Source organism: Vulpes vulpes, chromosome 9 (genome assembly GCF_048418805.1).
Source record: "Vulpes vulpes isolate BD-2025 chromosome 9, VulVul3, whole genome shotgun sequence".
Classification (NCBI taxonomy): domain Eukaryota; kingdom Metazoa; phylum Chordata; class Mammalia; order Carnivora; family Canidae; genus Vulpes; species Vulpes vulpes.
Window position 1 is genome coordinate 41,109,333 of NC_132788.1, and position 17,023 is coordinate 41,126,355.

A 17,023-nucleotide genomic window follows, 5' to 3' on the forward strand; every position below is an offset into this window, starting at 1 on the left:
TGAGAATGATTATAAAAAAAATATTTCTAGAAAATTTCCTTTCACTTATATGAAAGATGCATGATGATCAGTACTCTACAAAAATCCTTATAAAAATTTATTCAGAGAGCTTAGTATTAGGATATGTTTTTGCTCTAAAAAATTGGTATTTGAAAAAAATTGGTATTTGTTATTTTATTAGGTGAATATTTTTAACTTAACATTTTTTCTTTCTTATCTTGGCTACTTAGAAACTCTGAGCTTAATGTTCAACAGTTACTTTTCCTTAGCTTATGTTTATTGGTTTAATAATCCCCTGTTTAATCTTTTATTTTTATTATATGTCTTTATTTGGAGGGGTGGTTAAATAACAAATTTATTGTCTCACAGTTCTGGAGCCTAGAAGTCTGAGATCAAGGTGTTAGCTAGGTTGCTTTCTTCTCAGTGGTGTGAGAAATAATCTCTTCCATGCCTCTCACCAAACTTTTGGTGGTTTGCCTGCAATCTGTAGCATCCCTTGAATTGTAGAAGTATCACCTTGATCTCTGCTTTCATCTTCACAAGACATTCTTCCTGTGTGCATCTGTCCAGATTTTCCCTTTTATAAAATCGTAAGTCATATTAGTGTCAACTCACTAGAATTTAAATAAAAAACTTGAGAAGGAAAAAAGAAAAAGGAAACTCATGGTGAAACCAGAAAAAAAAAGTTATGCTGGATTAGGATTCACCTCCATGACCTCATTTTAACTACATTTTCAATGATTCTATACTGAAATAAGGGAACATACTGAGATGCTGAGGTTAGGACATCAACATGAATTTTGAGAGGATACAGTTCAATTTGTTGAGTGGGCAAAAAATGAGATAATGCTCATAAAATTACATTTGACTTATGATTGATGCCCTCTGCTACTAAGGTCTTGGTTTTCTATAGTTATCACCGATGTTTGGTTGGTGGCTTCAGAGTTGGGTGGAGAATCTGAAATGTGGAATTGATCTCTTTATGGTTCTGCACAGAAGCTTTATCATGAGGATGGAAATACAGTATTTGTAGCCATTAATTATTGTTTTCTCATGGTTCCCTTGGACTTTTTCGTAGTTTGTGACCTTTTGAGGGAAGTCCAATGCTTTGAACAGACAAGTAGGTCTTGCCCAGCCACTTGATTTGGGTTCGAGTCTTTTCTTTCAATTACTGTGGGTTTTGTAACATGTCTAAAATGTTCCAAGCTTACCTTTTCATCATTTATATTAAAATTCTAGAGAACTGCATGAAAAATTTCCCCTAATGCATCCTGTACAAAGAATATGTTAGGTTTTCTTCAGAAAAAGCAAGATAACTTTTACAAATAAATTTATAAATGGATACAAATGATAACCATAAAAGTAACCATTAGGCACATAATATCATCCTGGCATGCCAGTGTATTGAATTATTCTTACAACAACCCTGGATGTTATTATTTCTGTCACAGAGGAGGAAACTGAGACTTGGATCAAATATGCTGTCAGAGGAGGCTAGTTGGCTCAGTCAGTAGAGCATGCGACTTGAATTTCAGGGTCTTGAGTTCAAGCCCTGTGTTAGGCATGGACCCTACTTAAAAATAAGCAAACAAGTAAACAGTCAAAGGCCAATAAATAGTTGGCATCTGGCTGAAGCAGATCTCATGGGCAAAAAAAAAAAAAAAAGCCTTGGCAAAAAAAAAAGTCTTTGGTGCTCAGAGTCTGCACTAAAAGGTTGGTGGCCATTGTCTGCTGAGTGGGTGGAGGAGCCTCTGTTTCTTGGGCCTGCATCCACCCTACTGTTATCTAGTAACTCTGAGTCTAAATTTCTTTATCAGGAAAATTGGAGGCAATAATACCATTTACATTGGTGTTTTATGAAGATTGGATCTGAAAATCATAATATAGTGAATTTTTTATCAATTTTAGACATACCAATTTTTAAAAATGGCTTAACTATAAATAAATGTTTATATTAATGTGTTACTGGATTAGGGAATACCAAAAAAAAAAAAAAAAATTGAAGTAGTCCTAAATCTCAGTTAACAGATAATTTAGATAGGTAGATGGTACAGAAACTTGTAAGAATTTAAAGATTTATTTATTTATTTATTTTTATTTATTTATGATAGTCACACAGAGAGAGAGAGGCAGAGACATAGGCAGAGGGAGAAGCAGGCTCCATGCACCGGGAGCCCGATGTGGGACTCGATCCCGGGTCCCCAGGATCACGCCCTGGGCCAAAAGCAGGCGCCAAACCGCTGCGCCACCCAGGGTTCCCGAATTTAAAGATTTAAATAGTTGAAGACAGCAATGAAAGATTGGTCAAAGGAAACATATATATTTTAGTCAAATAAATGATATAAATGGTTTGGTAAGGGGTAGAGATTTTAACAGCTTGGAATGATTGGACAATACATCCTAGAGACAGAAGAGGAAGAAAACATTTATGATTACCTATGAGACAGGATACTAGGCACTTTGTATACATTACTTGAGTCCCTGTCACAACCCTATGAGTGAGATGGTATTGCCTTTTTCAGATGAAGAAATGAAACTTAAAGGATTGTTTGCACAAGATCATACAGCTAATGAGTGGCAAAAGTAGGTTTGGAACTCAGTGTCTCTAATTTCAAGTATTTTAAAAATTTTCCATCATATATCTGGGTCTTGAAGAACATAGCCGTAGAGGAGTGTGTGTGTGTGTGTGTGTGTGTGTGTGTGTGTGTGTGTTTGTAGGAATTGAGGTATTCCATATTGTAAAATGTAGACTTTCAAAATACAGTGAGTATATAATTTTTGACCACAGGAGGGAATTTGGTAATGTTATGATTATTGTAAACATCTTTTTGTAGTAGATGTACATATATATTTTGACTTTTATTATACTATAATCTTTGGTCTTTTGGAAATAGCTGTGTATTCATTTTTTTCTCCTGATGGATACCCAGTTGTTTTAAGTCTATTTGTTGAATAGTTCCTTTTATTCTCCACTGATTTTATAAAATAGCTTTATTGAAATACAATTTACATGCTATATTCATGCTTTGTAAGTGTACAGTTCAGTTTTTGGTAGATTACACTGTAGAGTTGTGCAACCATCAGGATTCTTACAAGATACTGTTTCATTGTTTTTCATAATTTTTCATTGAAGTATGCAGAGTGGATGGCATGAGTTTCATTTTACAAGTAGTGGTATAATCTACATTTTATAAGCATTTTGCCTAACACTTTGTGGCTAGTGAGTGGTAGAACTGAGACTCAAACCTAGTACCTTTGGGAAATGATGGATTGAGAACAGATTGTTGAGGGCTTTTTAATATCCGACTAAGAAGTTTGGATTTCATCACATTGGGTAACCTTTGGCAGTATTTTCTCTGTGATGTCCTTTTTGGCAGAGGAAAACTATACAGTATTTTCAGGGGTCACTTTTTGTAGAGTGTGTTCTATGGGACTAAAGACCCCTCAAGCAGCTCATGTAGAAAGGATTCCTTACACACATTTGGGAAGTACTCTCCTTTTGAAATTGTCACAGTTCACATTATATATAGACATAGGCTCTGAGAAATTATGTAGTGAAGAAATGGGTTTACTTTTACTGTTTCCAGTCTTTTCCAAATTTATTTGACTTTAGAATTCCCTTTGGGTAACGTTGATTTATTGTGATGTTTTTGGAAAGTTAAACCCATTTCATCAAGAGGTGACAAACCTGAAGATGAAGGAGAGCATTTATTTAGTTAAGCTGTGAGGATTTTTTTTTTAAGTGAGTTATCATCATGCATATTTATATGTTAACAATGGCGAGGTAACTGCTGACAGATGTAGAAGTTCTGATTCTTTAGGTACTGTAAGATCCTTTGGTTCAAAGTTTGAATGTCTCATTATTCTAAAACTGCAGGCTTGAAATTTCATCTTTTGATTTCTAATTCCCTCTCTTAATTGCCATGATCCCAGTTCTGTCACTTACTAGCTTTTCTCAACTCCCTAAATCAGTTAGTTTACTTAACTGCAAAATAAAATAATACCAGCCTTGCCACAGTTGTCATTCAGAGTGAGGTTCATATCTACACAGTGATTGTTGAATTGATTATTTATTATTCTGTATTCTATTATTATAATAATAGAGATGATAATAGAACTTTTTTTTAAAGATTTTATTTATTTATTCATGAGAGACACACAGACAGAGGGGCAGAGACATAAGCAAAGAGAGAAGCGGGCTCCATGTGGGGAGCCCCCACGTGGGACTTGATTCTGGGACTCCAGGATCACACCTGGGCCGAAGGCAGGTGCTCAACTCCTGAGCCACCCAGGTGTCCTGATAATAGAACTTTCATAGAAATAGTAAGCCTTACTTATAGTGCATTGCAAATTATTATTCCATAGAGATGGTATAAAGTTTACTTAAAAGTTGATTGAAAAAATAAGGGGTTGAAGGAGTGAAAAGTTCTTAATTATCTAATTTTGATAATTAAAGTCTATTAACATGCCCTAAAACTTTAAATGTGTTCTATATGCCTTTTCTCTTTGTGCATCTCATAAAGTAGGAGAGCAATTTTAAAAAAAGATTAATATCTTCATGATCTATGTAGAATAGAATAATGTATCATAGGTTCATGATTTTCCTGACCTCCCTTGGAAGCATCAAATCCCATTCTCTTCTTTCTAAAACAGGAAAATTTAAATATAAATATATGTGTGGAATTTTTTCCCTCTCAGCTTTATTGAGATACTGACATATAACTCCTGTAAGTTTAAGGTGTACAGTGACGATGTGATACAAATATATTTTACAAAATGATTACCAAATAAGGTTGGTTAACACCTCCATCCCATCACATAATTACTTTTTTTGTGTTGTGATAACTTTTAAACTCCACTCTTCTAACAACTTTCAAGTATATAATACAGTTTTGTTAATTACAGTGTACATTATTAGATTCCCAGAACTTTCTCATCTCCCCATTTCTCCCACATCTCTGTCCCTGGCAACCACTGTCCTATTTCTTTGAGTTTGACCTTTTATATTCACATGTAAGTGAGGACATCAGTGTTTGTCTTTCTCTGACTTATTTCACTTAGCATAATGCCCTCAAGGTCTATCCATGATGTCAGAAACGTCAGGATTTCCTTCTTTTTTATGACTGAGAAATATTGTGTACATGCGTGTATATGTATGTATATACTTTCCTGTAGTTGACTGAGGTTTACTGTTGGTAATTATGGAAAGCAAAACCTCAGAGGGGTTGGATAGTGAGGAGGGGAGGCTACTTTACCCAGAAGTAAGATTGCTGAAGCATATGTTCTGTTTTAAAATTTTAAGGGACCTCCGTGCTATTTTCCATAGTGGCTGCACCAATTTACATTCCCACTGACAGTGGTCAGGATTCTCTTTTCTCCATGGCCTCTACAAAACTTGTTATCTCTATCTTTTGATAATAGCTCTTCTAACAGGTGTGAGGGATTATTTCATTATGGTTTTAATTTGTATTTTCTTGATGATTTGTGATACCAGGCATCTTTTCATGTGCCTGTTGGTCATGCATATGTTTTCTTTGAAAATATATTCATTTGTTTTGCAAATATTTTGTTATGCTTAGGTGCTTATTTTTAGTCCAGTGAATCTTGCTTGAAATCTACTAAGGTAAGACATCGACCATAGATACTTAAATTCTGGTGTGTTTAATAATAGTTTTACTGCATTAGCTTCTATATAACATAGGAAGAAAAGAGAAAATTAGATTTGAAATTTGAAAACATCGAAATAAAAATGCTATATTAAAAATAATTTGACACTGAAATTATATTCTATTTTTGAAAACCATTTTATTTTAATTGGAAAAGGTAAATAATAGATGCTGTAAGGGTTTTGATAGAATATAGGAGCTTCTTCCTTTATGGATTTCTGTCATTGTCATCATCATCATTATGAAAATAATTACATTATAGAAAAGTAATACGAGAGAAGACTAACTTTTCCCATTCAATCAACCAAATGACACAAGATTATAAGAATATATACTAAAATTTTAATCTGTGTATATATGTAAGCATACTAATTATCATACTATAAACAAAAATGCATTCCCTTTTCACTTTACATTATAAACAGTTATGTTATATACCATTATTTATTATTCTCATTTTCTACAACCTTTTATTATAGAAAACTTTAAACTGATAAAAGTAAAGACAAGAATATAATAATCCCCTGTCAGCTTCAACACGGACCAGCATTTTGCTAGTTTTTATTTTGTCTCCCCTCCCAGTTTTTGATTTGCTGGAGTATTAAATAAATCGCAGACATTAATTTTATGGTTTTTAAATAATTTCATAGTATTCTTTCAAAAGATATGTTAGAATTTACTTTTTTTGTATTGGGCATTTTACATTATGTCTAATTTGTTATTAAAATAATACTTTAATACTTGTGTGTAAATGGACATATTGATGAACAACTTCACATATAAATCTTTAGGTGAAAAAAAATAAAATAAAAAAATTTCAAAAATCTTTAGGTGTTTCTGATTATATTCTTCAGCCATATCTGAAATTGTAAACACTAATTTAAAAGATATGAACCATTAAAACTAAGCTTTTTGTACTTGTAAAAGGAATACATTTTAATTGTGGACATTTTGAGAAATCTTAAAAATAGAGACTAAAAGTTACTTCAGGCTTCTTTCTAAGAATCCCTATGTGTTAGTCAGTTTGAGCCACTGTAATAAAATACCACAGGGTAGATGTCTTATAAACAACAGAAATGTATTTCTCACTGTTCTGGAGGCTAGAAAGTCCATGATCATAGCACTGGTAGATTTCATGAGGGGGTTGGCAAGAATCTACTTCCTGGTTCATAAATAGGTACCTTCTTGTTGCTTCTCACTTGGTTGAAGGGGCTAGGATCTCTGTAGGTCTCTTTTATAAGAACATTAATTTTATTCCTGAGGGCTTCACTCCCATGACCTAAGCACCTCCTGTCTTTTGGGGTTAGGATTTCAACATAGGAATTTTGTGGGTATACAGACATTCAGATCTTAGCAGCCTATATTCAACCATTAGCATTTAGTTTAGTTTTCTTCTTAGTGGGGGTGGGGGTGGGTTGGAGTGGTTTCAGTGGTTCTTAGAGGTTGTTCCTAGAAGAGGACAATCTACTTGAAGCTCAGCTGATTTGGAAAGCATATGACTATACTTAACTGGCAGCTTGGAAGATAGCAGTATTCCAAGTAGTTACTGGGAGGTAGCGTCTACAACATATTGTCCATTACTTTGTTGATAGATCATGGCTTGTCCTACTAGTTACAGTCATTCTGTATTCATCTGTCCTAAAATCAACAGCTTGTCTATATTCTTGAACTCTATCCCATTGCTACATCTGCAGAATTGTTCTTACTGAATTAGGAGTTAATATGAGACTGCTGGTCTGTTTCATAAGATGTGTTAGGAGAAACAGTCCTGAGAAATTTACATCTGTTTCTCATGAAGATTCACAGGAGAAATGGCAGTGTGTTATATTCTTTTTTTTTTTTTTTTTTTTTTTTTAGTGTGTGTTATATTCTACTGTCTTCTTATAAATTAAAGAAAACGATGGGAAAATGAAATGCAAGTGTGGTTTGTTCCTTCATGTTATGCTTGGTGGTGCTTACATAACTAATATAAAATAAATTACTGTATCTCTGGGAAAGAAATCAGTCAATTTGAGCATTGTTGAACAGATTTTTAGAGCTGAGCCAATTTTATTTGGTCCTGCCTTTTGTTATGAACAGATAAATAAAAATAAATGAGACAGAGATTTGAGACTTTAAAATTTATTTAGAGACATAGAAACTGCATCAATATTTTGTGCTTTTAAATGGTTAAAATACTTGAATCTTCCTTATATTTCAGTTCCTGGAATAGATGGAGGTGCTTTAACTGATACGAGTCTCACAGATTCCTATTTCAGCACCAGCTTTATTGGAGTCAATGGATTTGGAAGCCCAGTGGAAACAAAGTATCCCTTGATGCAGGTATCTTTAGTATGAATATGGCACTAAACAGTGAAGTTTATTCCAGTGGTGGGGGATGTCTAGAGTCTTCATTTATTCACAAATTTGTTGAGTTAGGAGGTAAGGTTTAGAAGGTGATGAAGTTAGATGGGATAGGGTTGGATTCAGGGTGAGCTTTCAGGGGGGAATGGGGTGGAATGACAGTGGAGTATGTAGAGGATAGATGGAGAGACTATTTCATCTATGTTTTCTGTGTTTTATGGGTATGGAGTGAAGGCCTTTCAGGATGGAGAGACTAGAGGCAATGGAGTACATAAAAACATGGAACATGTTTAGAAAACAGAGAATAGCCTGATTCCTATAGAATCTATAAGGTGTATGAATGGTAATATAATTTGGGAGAGGATGTTAGAAAGCATTTATTGACTTTATACATTTTCACTTCACATCTTCTCAGATGGATACTGGAATTTTATATTTTTTAGACAAAGAGACTTATTAATAGTCATGTTTGTTGCCCGATCATAATAAGTTATGGAAGTGTAAATTCAAATTAGGTGTGCAACTTTGGTTTTAAATATCTAGCTAGTGAGTAAAATTTTTATTTAATATGTTAGAGTATTTGGAAATTTTTACATGAATTGTTGTAATCCATGTGGCAACATTTATAGGAGGATTAGAGTGTCAGTCATGTGAGAACCGGGTGAGAGCAGAAGAATCAGAGTCTGAATTTGTTGAATATTCTGAATTCTGTATTTCTCAGTGATATTATGTGTATCTATTTTGTTTTTCAGAGAATGACTAATAGTAGCAGTTCCCCAAGCCTTCTAAATGACAGTGCCAAGCCATATGCAGGCCATGGTAAGACTTGGTCTCTTTTTCTGTTTTATATTTCTGACCCTAAAAACCATATGTTCATTTTAGAAATCTTGAAAATTTTAAACAGGTATAAGGAAGAGAATAAGAATGATCTATTATTTTCACACTCAAGTAACTATTATTTGGATTCCATATAACTCTACGAAATGTTTATGTCTGAGTATGTAATAATACTTAGCTAAATATACACATGATATAATACTTAAGGTTGCATTAGGTATACTTTTAAATTATACATGAGTATTTCTTGTCTTGAGCATTATAAATTGAATTCTATTACTTATTTCATAATTTACTAAGCTTTTTTAAAACTTTTTTTAAAGTATTATACTCTAATATTGGACTGTGTGTATGAATCTGTATTCATATTCAAGACTTATGCTTTTGGAAACATTCTTAGACATGGAGTTACTATTTCAAAGATTATGGTCATTTTTATGGCTTTTGATAGGAAATTTCCAAGTGTCTTTTGTATCCTATTTTAAAAACAAATGTTAAAAAAAATGTTCAAAAATGGTTTCTTAAAAAATATGTAACAATTGAGTGTTAATACTCTGCATCAGTAAGATGTTGTCAATTATTATTAATGGGGAGAATAGGAATTTGCATGTTGATTATTTTCTGAAATGGACATTTTATGGGTGTGTATCAAATTTCTATCACTATTTGCATGTTTCAACTTTTTTTTGCTGTAGAAAAGAACATTTTAATGTTGAATAAAATTATTAGAAACTGACTTGTAGCATAATAATATTTTTAGCATTCTCATAGTTTATATGTTGTCTTTTAAATGCTATCAAAAGTAGAATAAAGGATGAATATTACCTATTTTTATAAGTGCCTTGAATGTATAAATTACATAGAAATATCTTACATCTTGTTAATTTATTAGCTGCTTTTTCTTAGCATTGTTAAATTGTTATTAATTCTAATGAAGGACCAGACTATGAAAATTCAGGCAGGTGAAGATGGAGAAATTAAGTAGCAATCTATACTGCATTATGAAGAGATTTAAGGTTCCTTTAAATGAGAACATTTACTATGGTTTTTAGCATTTGTAGATAATTTAATGAGAGACATAAGATTAACTGGAACTCAGAATTGAAAATAAAGTATTAAAAAAAAAAGAAAATAAAGTATTTCCATGTATATTATGCATTCCTTTTCAAAAACTCTTCTGATGTATTACGTGAAAAACAATTTAGAGATACACTTTTGTTTGTAATTTCTGGTCACAGAGTAACAGAACTTTGAAACCATAAAGTCTTTGAATTTTATGTTTGTGTTTTGAAACATGTAGTATTTCCGTCTTTAAAAACTTACCTTTAAAAATTTACCTCTATTTGTAGTAAGAATATAAAATACTGGTGAAAAACTTAAAAAAATTGTTCTCTGGAGTAGATGGTTTTAAGGCCTTGCCTAAGTGTTAAAATCCAAGTCTAGTCACTCAAAGTATGGTTTACTGTCCCTCCCACCTCACCACCCCTTATAATTTTTCTCATGATTTGGTCTCAAACATACAAACATTTACTATAGTAGACTTACTTTCTTCATAAACACATTCCTAATAACATGATAAAGAGTCATCTTTTCTTTATTTGATTGTTCTTTTGGTTCTAAGCAAACAGATGCATCCTAATCCATATAGCTTCTGATTAGATGTGTAGTGAATACTGGCTGAGAGATGTATTCTCAAATTTGTGTTTCATTCACTTAGAAAATATTTGAACATCCACTATATGTTTTTTAATTTAAGCATTGAATTTAAGCATTGAATCTAACTATTACTGTGCTATATGATTTTTATTACTGTCATAAGCATTGTCAATTTAAATATTTATTACATTTGTGGGTTACTTGAGTTGTCTGTGTGGAAACTTATGTAACTTACCTTCCAGATCCTCTAACTTCACCTGCTTCATCCTTGTTTAATGATTTTGGTGCCCTCAACATCTCTCAGAGAAGAAAGGTAGGTGAAGTTGAAACTTACATGAGACTAAATGGAATATAAAGGTGATACTGGGGACATCATCTATATAATGGTCAATGTTCTCTTAAGTTGGGGGGCCTTTTTATGGATTATGATGTTTTTCTTGCTTTTGTTTGCCTTTTTCCTTGTATATTTCATATATGTAGAATTTTATTTGTCTCTGTACATGAAATAGAGATTTTTTTATGTGAAGGGATGAAATCTTTCTTATTTTTGCTCATTTTCTTTATCTTCATGTATTCTGTTTTTAAGAAAACATCTAATTTAATGTTGTAATTGCTGTTAATGTGACCCTTTATAGGCACACTGATCGTGTTTAACTTTATTTTTTGACTGCTTTGTCTAAATTTCAAAGATTTCTCCTCTAATATGAATGCTAATTACAAGGCAACCTTAAAAATCTTCAACTTTTCAGAATTGGTTCACCTGTTTAAAAACAGTTTAAAATCTCTTTATGTTAGAAATTTCATTTAATTTTATTTGAAATAGAGGTTGATAGGCCTTACATAGATTTTGAAGTATTTTATAGGGACTAGTTCTGTGACAAGGAGAAATGAAAATTATGTAGTAGTTTGATGCCTTTGAGTCTTAACAAGTATCATTATGTTAATAGTAATAATAATCTAGAGAAAGTGGTATTTTTGGTTAGGATCAGTAGCAGCTAAAGATGTTCAGGAGGTTAAATTTTGGAGGAAATTTCTACAGTGTTATAACTAATTCAGTTTCCTATGTAATGGATAAAAGACCCCTCCCCATTATAAAGAATATTAATTTTAGGAAACTGATAGAAGTTTAAGATGCACTTAGGAAGTATCTGATCAGAGGGTAGTATAAAATGAAATTCAAGAAGACTAGATATTCTCAAGAATTATGTCAGGTATAAATGACATCAATACCATATGTACCTACTATTATCTCCATTTTGAAACAGATAAGATCAAGGAGGTAACTACAAAATGCTTTTAATGATAAACTAAAATGTGTGGGCTTGATTTTATAGACTTCCTTTTGGGCTGTCATCAGGAACACATTTACTCTTGCTTTACATGCTATTCTCATAAATTAGATTATGTAGTTTCTGAATCCATATAGTGGAAGTGGAATAGAATTGGATAGAGGCTGGCTCATTGGCAATAGTGAGAAGTGACAACTGGTCACTTCTGTTAATATGGAAGGAAACTATGAAATGCTGAAAAGCAGATACAAGATAGAAATCAAATTATCTGGAGCTATTTACTGTAAGGAAAAATCAAAGCCCTTAAGTAGTCTTAGGGGTCCCCTTAATCGCTTTTTCTCATTTTTAATAATCAGTTAGTTGTGATAAGTCACATTTCTGATGTATGAGTAGAAAGTAAAGCTAGGATGGCACATAAACACTTAAAAGTGTTCCTAATATGAGGGTTTAATGGACTATACTGTAAAGTTGAAGTATATGAGTTAGAGCTCCTGTCATTTGTTTCTGAGTAAAGAGTAAAAACTTCTGGAGATTGGAAAAAGGAGGATATAGTGCCCATTCTTTTAAAATTCATTTTAGTAAAGGAAAGTGGTAAAAGGAAATGCACTACCAATGTGACCTCAGTATTTGGAATGGAAGCAAATTAATAAAGTAAAATGAGCACTCTCTTGCAATTTTTGAGGTCCTGGATCTCTTGTTTTGTGACTTTGGGCCATCTTCCTGGGGTGTAATCTTTATATCCATGATGCTATATGTGGCCTGGATGATTGCTGTGGCGTCTTTCATCTTTAAAACTCAGTGTCTCTAAACTGAAAGTATCTACATGTTAGTCTTTACTTAGAAATTCAGAGTTCACATAGTGTATCTTTGAAGGACCATATTTTCTTGCCACTTTTCACTTATATTTAAAATAGTATGAAGAGACATAAGAGATTTTTTTTTTCCCTAGCAGCAGACTGTATAGTTGGGAATCTATGTTGGTACAGGTTGCATTGTTAATGGTTGAATTGAGGTTTAAAATTTCTTTGTATTAGAAAAACTCTTAGCATAAGAGTATTACATGCTGCATGTTGTGAATTGAAGGCATATGTAGACTTTCCTTTGTTGTAGTAATTTTTTTTTATTTATTCATGAGAGACAGAGAGAGAGAAAGAGAGAGAGGGAGAGAGAGAGAGGCAGAGACACAGGCAGAGGGAGAAGCAGGCTCCATGCAGGGAGTCTGACGTGAGACTTAATCCTGGGTCTCCAGGATCAGGCCCTGGGCTGAATGTGGCACTAAACCGCTGAGCCACCCAGGCTGTCCTGTTGTAGTAATTCTTTTTTTCTTTTTCTTTCTTTCTTTTTTTTTTTTTTTTTGTAGTAATTCTTAATGTCTGTTTAATGATGCAATTTTAATGGAAGTAACTAAAATTTATGTAAATATAATTCTAGGTTGATCTAGGCAGGCTATCATGATTATTCAGAGACATTTTATTTCATAATGATATTAGAGAACAGATAGTTAGGCCATACCTACTACTATTTCATAGCTAGATTATTTTCTGGAAATCTCAGTGGGGCCAATCCTTGGGCCAGGTATGCTGCATTTTGCTTGAGGAGTATGTGAATTATTGGAATCAGGTCAGTCAAGTGTTAGACTTACTGTGTGTTATGTGGAAAATTTAACAAGAATGGATTGATGTTTTTGCTGCTTTTCTCAAATCTAGTGGAAGAGGCAATACATGAATCTACTTATATTAATTAGTGCTAATTTAAACATCTGGTGATTGCTAAGTAGCAGAGAATTCTCTAGATGCAGAGCGTTTATGGTGAAAAGATATTTTGAGTTGGGTTTTTTGAAGTTGAGGAATATGTAGAAGCAAAGAATCAGAAGGTATTGCTTGATTACAAATAGGATCTTCAAACTTTTTTTTTTTAAAGATTTTATTTATTTATTCATGAGAATGTGCAGAGAGGAGAGAGAGAGAGGCAGAGACACAGGCAGAGGGAGAAGCAGGCTTCATGCAGGGAGCCCGACGTGGGACTCGATCCAGGGTCTCCAGGATCACACCCTTGGCTGCGGGCAGCGCTAAACCGCTGAGCCACCAGGGCTGCTCAAACTTTTAATTTCTATCATAGATGAGCTAAGAGACTATGACTGAGGGCCTTAGATTTATAGGGACTGGTGGGAGTAAAATGTGGGATGTGAAAAACAAATATTAAACAGATTCATAGCCATTTGGGCTGCTTTCTTGTTGCTAGATGTGTGAAAAACTTCCTGAAGAGTTGTATAATGAGAATACGTGCATTAGGGACTACTGCTCATGTCCAGAGACCAGTGCTGGTCCTAAAAGTGTTTGTGACCTGCCTATAGGGAGTTAAGTTAAAAAACAAAGTACAGTTTTAGAAACTTCTATAATTTGATAATACTGCAACATCCAACTGTGCTCATTTTCCTAGTGACTCACTTTTACTTTATTTAAGTATACAGCTGTGATATTTAGGAAATTATTAAGTGATTTTTCACAACTGATATTTGAGAAGCACTGACTTTTTTTTTTTTTCTATATTAGATATACTTAATACTATAGCTAGGGAAAGTATCCATTATTTGAAAATGTGTAAAACTGTTGTTGGCCAAGAGTGGCAGTGGTTGTAATTGAATTATAGCTGTGTACTCTATGGGTGAGATAAGTCCCTCAAAACACTGGAGATGGAGTTTTGGTGAAAATGGGAGCTAATCTGTTGGAGAGTTAATACGTGAGGAAACCTTAACAGCAAGATAGATGAAGCTGCAAACTGGCCTGAACGAAAAAGAGGTGAGAGTAACCCCAAATCACAAGTGTGATCTAGAGAATAGGATAGTTTTGGGTAAGAATCCTTTGGGAAGAAAGCATGTTTATAACAAAGTTAGATGTTGAGATACAGATATGCATAAATGAAGTGAATCAATACTATGACCTCTCGCTAGGTATTCTTGCTAAGCTGTGAATGCAGGGCAACCTGAGATGATTCAGACAAATCCTAAGCAGAGTGAGAAGCCTTCAGAATTTGTATTTGGCATTATTGGCTTCCCCTTTTATATCTTTCTTAACCTTTCTTTGCCCTTTTTTAAGCCATCAAGAGTCCTTTTCCTTAAAAAAAAAAAAAAAAAGAGTCCTTTTCCTATTCAACCCCCCCCCCCCCCCCATTAAAGCACAAAAGGCTCTGGTGCCTGCCATTTTACACTTCTTGTTTTTGTTGTACTTTCGATGATGTTACAATCAGTATGCAGCTTTACCTGGACATTTGCATTTTATTTCTAGTATTGGGATAATAGATTTTCACTTTTGTAAATTTTTAAGGTTTTAATAACAAGTTAACGTCTTTGAAAGGCTTAAGGGACAGAGATTTCTGATGTATCATGTTTATTTCTTCTGTTCTTGATTATAAAACTGTTAGGATGAGGGAAGTAGGATCAGAAGGGATTTGGCTTATTTGCTGGTGGTTTATTTGTGAGATGTAGGTTGTGGAGGTCCAGTTCTGGATTATTCTGTTTGAGGTCAAAGTTCACTAGCAATACTTTTTCTGCTTCCTTCCATACTTTATCTCAGTTTAGAACCTCTTTCCCACTCTTTTCTACCTCAGAAGCATATGTTCCTCTTTTAGCCGTCTTTATTACAGAATTTACTGGTGACACACATTGTATGTTTTCTGATTAATTTGACATTTAAATTTTTTCATGTAAAATTTTTGTTCTAATATCTTCGAAAGACGACTTTTACACTGTTGTAGTCTAGGGAACAAAATATGGAGTAACAAGGAAACTGGAGAGCATTTGTAATAGGATTCTTTTATGGAAAAGACTAAAGTAAATTTGGAGAAATTAATAGAATTATGGTAGAGACAATTTGGAATGTAAATCCCCTCCAATGTTTGGGTTTATTTTGGAACATCAAATACTGATCTCAGGAAAAATAAAAGGAGAAAATAGTGAAAAATAACTGAAATCTTTATGGAAATTGCAATATAAAACTTCACTTACAAAACTAGTTTCTGAACTTCTTGTAGATGTTCTCAAATACTGTTTTACTTAGTGTTTAGATTTGTAGGTCAGCCACATCAGTATTTACTCATGAGTAAATAATAATGTGAGTAATGTTTTTATGAAGGATTGTGTTCAGAATTACAAATTAAACAGAGCTATTCTTCTTTTATTGGAGTAGACTAAACCTCCATTCATCTCCGTTTGCCAGGATGTGGGAATGCGTACTATCCCAGCTTAAATCAGATGTAGGTGAAGTTGTAGACATATGGGTCTCTGTGGGATTTGATTTGGTTCAGTTGTTGGGAGTCTAGGTTCCTATGGGAAGCACCTATGGTTCCTATTTATAGCTTATTCATACACTCTTGGTGAATTTTTATTTTTATTTTTCTCAAACATCAAACAGTAAGAATAGTAATAACCCAGTGGTGCTAAATAATGGTTAAAGTTCTAGGGTTTGGGGTTGGATGCCAGGCAGTTTGAATTGAATCTCCATTTCTTCGCTGATTATCATTGTGTCTTTTAAGCTCTCTGGTTTTCGCTCATAATACCTTGTGCCTACCATGTGGGCAGGGACTAAATGAAATATATTTCCTAGCACAGAAGTGCCCAGTAAATGGTAGTTATCATTGTAGTAATACATGATATTAGCCAAACCATTCTAGCGTTGTTTGGGAATTGTTAACTATTGTTAATAAATAAATATCTGTTGCGGCTCACTGTGGATCAGGCTGTATTATAATTGCCCATTGAAGCTGCTCAGAGGATGTCCATCTTTTCTTTGAGTTGTTCAGGCCTTCCTCCAACTTTGTTTTTTTTTTTTTTTTTACTTCTTCCCATATAGCTGTCAGCTTCTCAAACACATGCTTCAAATTTGATGAAAGTCTTTCTGGGGATTTCTCACAATGTAGTGGCAGACAGATAGAAACTTGATTTTGTTTATGTTGATAATGATTTTCTGTATCTGTTTCAGGGAATAAGGTAAACTTAAATAATTCTTTCATAAATTAATGTTTTTAATTTTATATTAATCACCCCAACAGGTCTTTTAGAGAGATTATTTTTCTCATTTTATAGAGTTGGGAAATGAAAGTTTTGGGAGATCAAGTAATTTATCTAGAATGATATAGATAATTATTTACATTTTAGAGAAAACAAAAAGTCTATATTGAAGGCAATATGAGAGATAAAATGAGTCTCCAATAAGGGGAAAAGCAGGTAGTGGAGAA

The 17,023-nt window shown here is 33.4% G+C and overlaps 1 protein-coding gene across 5 annotated transcripts in view; it reads left to right on the forward strand.

The window, feature by feature from the left end:
- PAN3 (poly(A) specific ribonuclease subunit PAN3) overlaps nucleotides 1-17,023 on the forward strand; it is a 132,817-nt gene that overhangs the window by 13,383 nt on the left and 102,411 nt on the right. For all 5 annotated transcript variants that reach the window (XM_025996714.2, XM_025996715.2, XM_025996716.2 and 2 more), the window contains exons 2-4: nucleotides 7,867-7,988; nucleotides 8,762-8,828; nucleotides 10,745-10,815. In XM_025996714.2, the coding sequence (XP_025852499.1) occupies nucleotides 7,867-7,988; nucleotides 8,762-8,828; nucleotides 10,745-10,815 (260 nt within the window). The remainder of the gene's footprint in view (nucleotides 1-7,866; nucleotides 7,989-8,761; nucleotides 8,829-10,744; nucleotides 10,816-17,023) is intronic.